Raw genomic sequence first — 9,678 nt, forward strand, 5'->3', positions numbered from 1 at the left:
CTCGTCGTTTTAACTAAAGTTGTTAAACTCATGGCTTGCATTGTACTTTTATTATTTTTCTAGATTGCTATGTGTTGTAATATTGTCTGTGTGGCTTTTATCCATTTTAATTTGACTTGTTCTTAGTTTGTGCTGCTGCCTGTCTTGTCCAGGACTCCCTTGAAAAATAGGTTTTTAATCTCAATGGGACCCTTCTTGGTTAAATAAAGGTTAAATAAAATAATAATTTTAATTGAACCCTGTGTTTTGCATGTCTTGATGGTTAGTGGTTAAGATATAACTGCAATGTTCCTGTTTTAATTTCAGCAAAGAACCTTTCCTACCTATACGAAGCAGTTGAACCTGATTGCTTATGTGCTACTTACCTGTGATGAGTTTGAGCAGGGTGCTCCTATCTCCATTGACAGCTGCAGCATGAACCTGTGAGCCCAGAGACACGGGTCCTGTGCTAGACGTCGCTGAGGCCTACAACACAAACAGATAGAAGGTCACAACTCAACCTGCAGCAACATACACTCAGCTTATCAAGTGTTAAATACGGTGACATTAAGCTGAGTCTAGACAGTTTCCTTACCATTCAATTAGCTGCAAGCACACCCCACAACTGGACATAGTTACACTTAAGTAGTTCATGCATAATACCATATTATCTGAGATAATACGCCATGTTTTAATGGCTTTAAGTGGCTGAAATGGGACTCTCAAAATCACTTCCAGTCCCCATATAAACCCCCAAATTTAAAGAAATATTAGTTAAGTGTGACGTCCACAGACACCAGTTAAATTGTTGCCAAATAGTTACAATTTAAGCTGAAGCTGAAGCAGTTACTTTAAGCTTTTATTTAGCCTAAATGAATAGATAACAGCCATAGAGAAGAAAACATAAAATCATTATGCTTCAACATCGATCATGTTTCGGGCAGATAACCAACACCTGAAGCTCTGTTGGCAGTCAACAACACAATAAAACAGATACTTTCCGATGTTCGCTTACAGTAGGGAGTGTGTGTGTGTGCACACTTGTATGTGTGCATGTGTGTGTGTCTGCTCCTGCTGAGGGGGCTAAATCTCTTCCTGGCCCCACTTAACCAGGGCCCAGTGAAAGCTGGGTAATCTGCAGACAGGAAGCAGCTGGGGAGGGGGAGACCCTGTGTGAGCGTGTAAGAGGGGGGTCTCTCTTCATGTCTTATTCATGTCTCATTAATACTGCAGCATGCCTTGCAGTGTATTTGTATGTGTGCGTGTGTGTATGGGGGTTTAGAGATGTGGGACAAGCCCTGCGGGGCACAACACAGAAATCAATTATTGCCCCTAAACACATAAATGCTGGAGGCACAAACTCATGCCACAATCTGAGATTTCTCCAAGACGTTTTTATTAACAGTCACATGAATAGATCTGATTCACTACCGCTGAAACTTTCTGTGGAAAGAGGTTTCATACAATACAACTGATAAAGAAAAGGCAGGCTGATTACTCCCGTCACAGTCTTTTAAACTTTCAAACTCTTTAAAATCTGAACGATCTGAAAGGAGGAGGGAATACTCCGGTGTCCTCCATCCCTCCCTCTTATCCCCCTTCTCCCTCCCCGCCATCACCTCATAAAGAGTGCTCCCGTAGACACTGCGTGCAGCATGGCAATTACCCATCATGCTCGCTGCTTTCTCACGCTCTGCCAAGAAGTGGCGGAGACTTAATACAGGTTAGTTAATACATTTATTGCAAAGTTTGTAAAAGTGTGCGCGCAACAGAGGATGGGAGGGAGAGATGCGGCACTTAAAGGTGTGTGTGAGTGCCGTTGTGTGCGTGTGTGTTTGGCACATGTGCCACGTCATGGGAAGTGATTTTCCGTGAGAGAGAGTTTTTACGGGGGCTTTACCAAAATCAACCACAAACATCTCTAAACATCTCTAATTTACAATGATTACTCAGTCAGTAATGCACAAGCATGCACGCACACACACACACACACACACACACACACACACAGTCTGCAAATACTAATATCTAACATCTGCGGAAATAGCAGAGATGCCATAGCTTTAAGAAAATCATGATTTTGATGTTAATATTGTCTTACGTAGACATCTAAAGGAGATAATCTGAGCTCACTCCAGACTTTCTCTTTACTTTTGTTGACTTGTTTTGATCTTTCCCTGCATTTTTGAGTCAATATGAAAACCCCCAGCTGCCACAACAAAAAATATGAATTGATTTATGAATAATCTTAGATGCAGAAAAGAAAAATCATAATTTGGCCCAAACACTGACATGAGGGACACAAGTCAATATTTGAATCTATGTGAGGGACATTCATATCGCCAAGAGCAGGCAATTAGAGTTTCATGAGGATCTGAGTGTTTTGGAAACACCTACAGTGCATCCGAATTTGGCTAAAAAGGCTTTTGCGATGCAGTGTCTGAAATCAAACAAAGGAGGGTGTAAAAACAACACCAGGTCCTGTTGAGAGGTTTGGAGTGGCCTCATTTAGCCATTCATACGTGTTCCTCAGGGAGCGCTCCACTTGTTAATATGAAGACAATGACTCAGAGTAAACTATTGATCACAGGCTGAGGTACAGACCAAGTGATTGTGCATCTGTATAAGTATTGATCCATGCTGATGCTGACATTATTTAGTCTTTATTCATATTTGGCCTCATATAACCGGAGTGAGTTTAACACTCCCATGAAACCTTTCAGCAACACTACAGGAGTGCTGTGCACATACACACTGCTGCCTCCTTCACACACACACCTGACGTGTACTGTAACTAACACTTCAATTGAAGCTATTGAGACAGACAGGCAAAGAAACTGGGGAGTCAAAGTGTGTGTGTGTGTGTGTGTGTGTGTGTGTGTGTGTGTGTGTGTGTGTGTGCGCATGTTTGTCAGTGTGTTTGTCTATATGTTTCTGTAGCTGTCTGTCACTGTGAAGGTGTCTGCTTTTGATAGAGGACATAGCTAGAGCATGCTGGGTAAGCAGCGGGGAACGGAGCCTGAGCCTGTGGCCTTTATTTCAATTCTAGACAGGTGTACACACATAAACACACACACACACACACACACACACACACGCACACACACACACACACACTTTTTGTATAAGCATATCTTTAGACAGTTTAGGCAGTTTAACAGAGTGTTTGCCAGCATGGGACTATCACCACCTACATGTCTCTGTGTGTCAGTGTGTGTGCATGTGTGTATCTCTGTTTCAGATAAGAGATAGAGGCTGCAGGGATCAGTTCCTGGGTTTTGACTGACAGGTAAAGAGGTGGGAGGAAGGATAATATCAGCCCACGGGGATGCCCAATCTGTAAAGCCCTATTTCTGGGGGACTTCCTGGTTCCCCAAGGACCAATGAGCTAGCTCCCCCAGCTGGGGGCCGAGCCCTGGGGCACAGCGGGGCCAATCAGCAGGGGGGGACAAGGCTGAGTGACACATAGATCGGCTAATTTACATCATTACCACAATGCATCCTGACAAATGAGCCCCCAGGGTGTGAGCCAATCACCTGGGAGAGTAATGCAATTAGGCGGGACCACAGCTGTCAATCTCACAGCCACGGGGGTCAGGTAGTGACGCCTGTGGCTAAAACACCCCTGCCTACTGCCTGTCGTTCACACACACACACCCAGTCTATACATGCACACACATATCTACACATACAGAAAGGGAAAACACAGATTACCGGTACGGATATGAAGTGTAGCATGTATGAATGCATGTGTGTAGAGTACGGGACACAGTCGAGGCTGGTTCTCTATCTTCCTCCTGAGGGTGGAGGGTAGGAGGGAGTCACAAAGTGAGGTGTGACTGCTCGAGGGACACAGAGATTGACTTGTGTCCTCTGTGGATTTACACCTGAGCATAAGTGTGTGCATATCCGCATACATCTGTGTGTGTGCTTGCGTGTGTTTACATTTTGCCCATGTGTTTTTGCCCCCTAGGACACGGTGTTGTTTATGCTCTGAGTCTGAGCACCGGGCGACGACTATGACAACAAAAGGTGGAAGAGGGCCAGCCATAGGGGAGCTAAAAACTGGTGCAGAATAACCCTGCACCTGACTGGCATGTAAGCAAGCACTGTTGGTAATGAAGCTCATCTTAGTCTCATTAGGTGTAGTGATATCATAGAGGAGCACTCCACTGAGTCGATAGGGTTCTGCCCAGCATGTCGTTAATGTTTGTCGTGTGTGTGTGTCTGGTCGATGTTACTGTGACTGGCAGACTGTCAGGTGGTGCTGGAAATTAATCAGAGGGCCTGATCACACCCAGGCTTTGTCTCAAAAGACTTTTGCGAAGAGGAAGAAAGCAAGATTTTATAGAGTAACAATCCAAAAAAAGGCACACCACTTCTACAATTGTGAGCTGATGCAGTCCCCGTCACCTTGTGTGTGTGCGTGTGTGTTTGTGTGTGTGTGTGTGTGTGTGGTTCAGGCACTGCTTGAGACACTCTGAGAGTAAAGGGGAGCTGTGTGTTTTGTGTCATCCCATTATATCACTAATGAGCCACCCTCAGGAGGGAGGCGGGGGAGAGACAGCAAGGCGGACAGAAAAAGACAGATGAAGAAAAAGAGTGAGAAGGGGAGGGGAGAGAATGAGAAAGAGGAAGGGAGACAGAGACCAGCTTGGGGACTTTTTCTTCTTCTCCCCTCAGTATCCCTTTTCCAACACCTCTGAGTCTAATTGGACTAAAACTGTGATCTAATTAAATGTCCAATTAAAGTGCAGAGAGCAATGTGCCCACCGGCGAATCAGAGTACAGGGACATAATCAGCTGGAAAAACAAACAAAAAAATCAATGGGTGCAATGCGAAATGGAGGAAGATGGCGAAAACAGAGAAGGGGAGGAGAGGGTGAGATAAGGAGAGGATGGACAGATGAAATCAGAGTGCAGGGTGCAGAGTGGCACGGCTGTATGATAGGACACTGTGCATTACATCTTTAGACAATCTATGTTTATGTGTGATTACGGATGAAAACTACTCATACAAAGCTTTAAGGGCCATGCAGCTGAATTCAAGACAAAACACAGGCTCATAACAAAATCAAAGTTTTCTTGTGACAGGAGCACTGAAACAAGACAGTATTACACTGTGCCTCAGTTTGTCAATCTACGAAGAATAAAATCATTTTTACTCAATATAGTCATTATTAGACAAGCACCAATACGTGTTCATGTAGCCTTCCCAAATGTATCGCTGTAAAAACACAGAGACGGACAGGAAAAGACTCGACAAACTGGTCAAGAGGTCCAGCTCTGTCCTGGACTGTCCTCTAGACTCCACAGAGGAAGTGGGGAAGAGGAGGATGTTATCAAAGCTGACATCCATCATGAACAACTCCTCTCACCTCCTGCAGGAGACTGTGGGGGCCTTAAACAGCTCCTTCAGCAACAGACTGCTACTCCCACCATGTAAGAAGGAGCGCTGCCACAGGTCCTTCATTCCAACAGCTCTTTAACACCAGCATGACTTCATGACTTACTTTTATATATTTCTTATTTATGAGTATTTCTTATCCAGCTTATGTATACAAGCTGCTGTAACAAGTGAATATACCTGATGTAGGATCATTGAAGTCTAACTTATCTTATCTTAAATAAACACCTTTTTTGTTGCCTGTTTTTTGACTGCTACTCCAAACCCTACCCCTATCTGTCATTATTTTTTTATAGATATGTTATAGACTAAACAATCACTTCATTATATANATATAAAACAGGTTACATTAATTATTAATAAAAATTAGCCCAACTTCAATCATACATCAGTTAAGTTAAACCTAAGATTGCTTGTGATTTCCAACAATACAGGGTTTCTGACAAAAAGAATTATTGTATTAATTTGCCTGACAAACAAACTCCCAGACAAATATTCACCTTTAACTTTTACTAGTACATTTTTATTACATAATGAATCAGGACTTCATTCATTTGATGTCACGTGCCACACAGAAAAAAGTGTTGCCTTTCCAGAAATATCCGTAAGGTTCAGTTATCTCGGTTTCTATGTAGTCAACCCAGTTTAAACGCAAAAGACGAAACACGGGAAAGATCACATCACAATTACCTACCATCAAACGATTCAACCTTTAGTTGAAACAATTTAAATTGGCTGCTTTTTACTTTGACTTAAGTAGACCTTTAGATCAATACGTGTTTCCTGGAAGAAACAGCAGTAAACTTAGAGTAGAGATGTAGTGCTGGGCAATATGTTTAAATTTGTGATCATATATCATAATTGCATTGTTTTCTAAATTAGAAATAAAATTGATTTTTTTAAATACTAGAAAAATGTTTTCCAGTTTGTACTCACAGTACAGACAAAGCAACAAGTTATTTTTCATACCTAAGCTGATATAGTTATAAATATATCATCACTGGAAGAAGATTCTGGATACTGTGATGCTTATTTTGTATCTATGAACAACTTAAGAAGGACCTTTTACTCCTCTTTCTCTCCACCACTGATATTGAGGCAAGGGGAGAGAGAAATCTTCCTCTGACTCCATCTGTGAGTCGCTCACACACTGTGAACCCCCTATAGACAGCTTTAGCCCATAAAATATTAATGCTGGGATTCAATTCAACATTCCACCTTAATCTCCTTAACAATTAGGCTGTTACAGCGCACACAATTAGGTTTGTTGCACATAGTCTCAATGGTCTTGACTCAAGAGGGAAAATTACAAACCGGTAGTACAGGGGAGAGACCAAAGTAACCGACAGATAGATAACTACAGAAAATAAAACTCTTCTGGGATTTACAAACCTAAATTAAATCTGGAAAGCTGTTCTCTGTGTGTGTTGGATTCTTACCATAGCTGTGTTGAGGGGGGACAATTCAGCAGATGTTTCTCAGTTCAGTGCATCCTTCCTGGGGGTGGATGCACGTCCAGGTCCCCTACCTGCCTTGATCCTGCTCCTGCAGGGGCAGAGAAAGAGGATCACTCACATACTGAGACCAGCCCACCTGTTCACACAAATAACTGCCAGCACAACACTACTGCTACTGTACTGATTACAGGCAGAGGGAGGACGCATCAGAGTGGCACATTATTTGTATTAATCTATAATCTGATGAGGTGTAGAAAACTTGCTTTTGAGTTGTGTTTGATTAAGCAGCAGCTAAACACACACACAGGTTTGGAGGATTTATGGAGAATATTTGCAGAGTTGTGCAAAAGGTTTTCAAACTAAACAAGGTTTAGCAAAATGCATTGCTGGATGGTGAAAATGGGTCGGACAGGGTATTACAAAAAGTTACCCATAATGATGCAACTCCCCCCTGTTCAGGAGAAATCAGTTATTCATAAACGCACTAAAGAAGCACAGAGAACAAATGTTTGACAGTGGATAAAGTGACTACAACGTTGACGCTATTGCATTTTAATAAAGTGTTATTTCAACTCGGCTATTGCGTGTGTTATATTTACCGTTTTCTTTCAGATGAAAGTCTCAGGAAAGTTTTCTTCCAAGTAGAGGAGTCCCGTTGAATCTCCGCCTGGGCGACAAAACACTACAACTCCCGTTACCGCTGTAGGGCAGCGAACCGCCATGTTTAGAGTTTCCGCCCTCACCCGGGTCAAGCCGCTCGGCGAGCTAGAGAACTGCATTACCCACAAGGCCACGCGAACGCCAGGAAAGTGTCGGTCAGGTTTCCGTGGTCACCGTGAGATCGGCTCGCCGTCGCCTTCCTGCTGCAGTGAGAAGAAGCGGCGTCGAGACAGACTGGGAAGACTCAACACCACCACCTCCAATAACTATACTGTACAATGAAACTGTTAGCAATATCTCCCTCTCTCGATATCCGCTTCGTCCCGGTTATACTGCTGGTAAGCGCACACACATCTTCAGCTCTGCGGGGAAAAAAATGCTTTTTTTAAATGTAGCCAACGAGCTAACGTTAGCTCAGTAACGTTATGTAGCCTGCAGCTGGTTAGTTAGCGTCGAGCTAATGTATGAGACGTGGCTTTTTAAAATTGGCTGAGGTGACTAGCGAGCTAGTTAGATAAGGCAGTGCAGATATCCAGCATGTTCACCGGGGGCGGCCTTTCCGCTGTGTTTCTCCACACATAACTAATCAAGTTATCCGAGCTGCAATGTCAACTCAGCCGGCAGTGTCGAGTAAAGCTGTTAGCTGACGTGTTTTAACTAACAGCAATGCATCTTATAAGAGCTCACATGTGACTGGTGTAACGTACCGTGTGTGATTTAAAATGTAGAAAAGGAAATAAAGTTGAGGCTCATAACTTTGTCAAAGGAGTGAAGCATCCTGTTAGCATTAGGGTGCTAACGCTGCCACATATCGACAGCATTGAGAGGATCCTGATAGTTTAAAGGGTTTTGTGTAATGAGTGGGTTTCTTCTGCTGTGTTTGATCGAGTTTAATGTGTGTTTTTGTTATAAATATCCACGCATGTATTGTGTCTGTATGTGTCTCTGAACGATGCTCGCCGGTTGGTGAATTCCTCTGTTGTGGCTCATTCCTATTGGCTGACAACCCGGAACAGGACTGAGCGCTGTAGTTGTGCTCTTGTTGGAGAGTTTGGGCCTGAAGTGAAAACTTCCCTGCTCTCCTCTCCGGGCAGTGTCTGCATTGGCCTGACTGCAGGCGACAGTGGCATTTCATTTCACCAAGTCTGTGGCTGTGACGCCCTATATGGTCAGGCAGGGAACCAGGAAATGTTTTCAAATGATCAGTCAAACTTTAGCAGCAACTGTTTTGATCACGGATCAATAGTTTAAATCATTCTTGCATAAATGCTAAACATTCAGCTTGAATATCTTTTGGTTTGGATAAAAGAAATACTTTCAAAACATCATCCCAGGCTCTGAAAACTCTTCTCTTTTCACCATTTGACAGAAAGACAGATTAGTCGATAACAGACCTAGTAGTTAGTTGCAGCCGATAACGATACTAATCTAAAGGAAGTGCAGTGACACTCAAACTCAGAGTGTCGGTTTGTGTGTGTGCAAAAGTTCAGTCACATATTTCGGTAACTGAGTAAAGTGTGAAGCACGGTGATAGTTGTGACTAGTGTTCCTGTTTGAAGAGGATCTTGAGTCATAAAAGGTTCACAGAGTAGATAAACACCACAGGATATAGATTGTGTTTGCAGCCTTAATGAAATAGTTTGGTGGCGTTTTCATAACACAGTCTATGGTCTTCTGTCATGACGTGGGCATTGATAAACAGTGGCCCCTTTCAGTGAAAGAGGTCATTCAGGCTACATTTGTTTTTGTTTTATTTGCATCTCTGTGTTTTCGTTTGTCAGTCAGCACTTCTCCAACACTGGTGTTCTGTCCCCCATTTCACCTTTTAGTCACTGTCAGTTTAGCCCTTATATCTTTCTCCATGCTGATCTCTTTCGTACAGGATTTTTATTTTTTATACAACGCTGCAATCAGAGCTGGAATTTAGGAATCCCCAGCTGGTCCATCATAATTACAACCTTATTCTTTTTTCTGAGAAAAATACATGGCTGCAAGATTTTAGTTTCCTGACATAAAATACTGCTTCCCAGCAAGAGCTGATGTTATGACAGTGGTGGTAATATGCTCTTTTACATTGCCATAGAGGTGATTTTGTGGATTTAGGGTTATAATGTTTATTCAGTGATTCTAGTTTACATGATGCGGAATGATTGGGAAACTCTTGAGCACCCAGTT

The 9,678-nt window shown here is 42.8% G+C and overlaps 2 protein-coding genes across 3 annotated transcripts in view; one reads left to right on the plus strand and one right to left on the minus strand.

The window, feature by feature from the left end:
* The window catches only part of invs (inversin), a 20,970-nt gene extending 13,435 nt beyond the window's left edge, over nt 1-7,535 (minus strand). For both annotated transcript variants that reach the window (XM_019270767.2, XM_027286228.1), the window contains exons 1-3: nt 7,443-7,535; nt 6,826-6,931; nt 366-465 (exon numbers count right to left, since the gene is read on the minus strand). In XM_019270767.2, coding sequence (XP_019126312.2) covers nt 366-465; nt 6,826-6,828 — 103 coding nt within the window. In that variant the 5' untranslated portion in view covers nt 6,829-6,931; nt 7,443-7,535. The remainder of the gene's footprint in view (nt 1-365; nt 466-6,825; nt 6,932-7,442) is intronic.
* A 114-nt stretch (nt 7,536-7,649) lies between these two features.
* Nucleotides 7,650-9,678, plus strand: part of erp44 (endoplasmic reticulum protein 44) — an 11,486-nt gene continuing 9,457 nt past the window's right edge. Inside the window, exon 1 of the mRNA XM_010736000.3 lies at nt 7,650-7,841. Coding sequence (XP_010734302.1) covers nt 7,782-7,841 — 60 coding nt within the window. The 5' untranslated portion in view covers nt 7,650-7,781. The remainder of the gene's footprint in view (nt 7,842-9,678) is intronic.

Source organism: Larimichthys crocea, chromosome XIII (assembly GCF_000972845.2).
Source record: "Larimichthys crocea isolate SSNF chromosome XIII, L_crocea_2.0, whole genome shotgun sequence".
Taxonomy (NCBI): Eukaryota; Metazoa; Chordata; class Actinopteri; family Sciaenidae; genus Larimichthys; species Larimichthys crocea.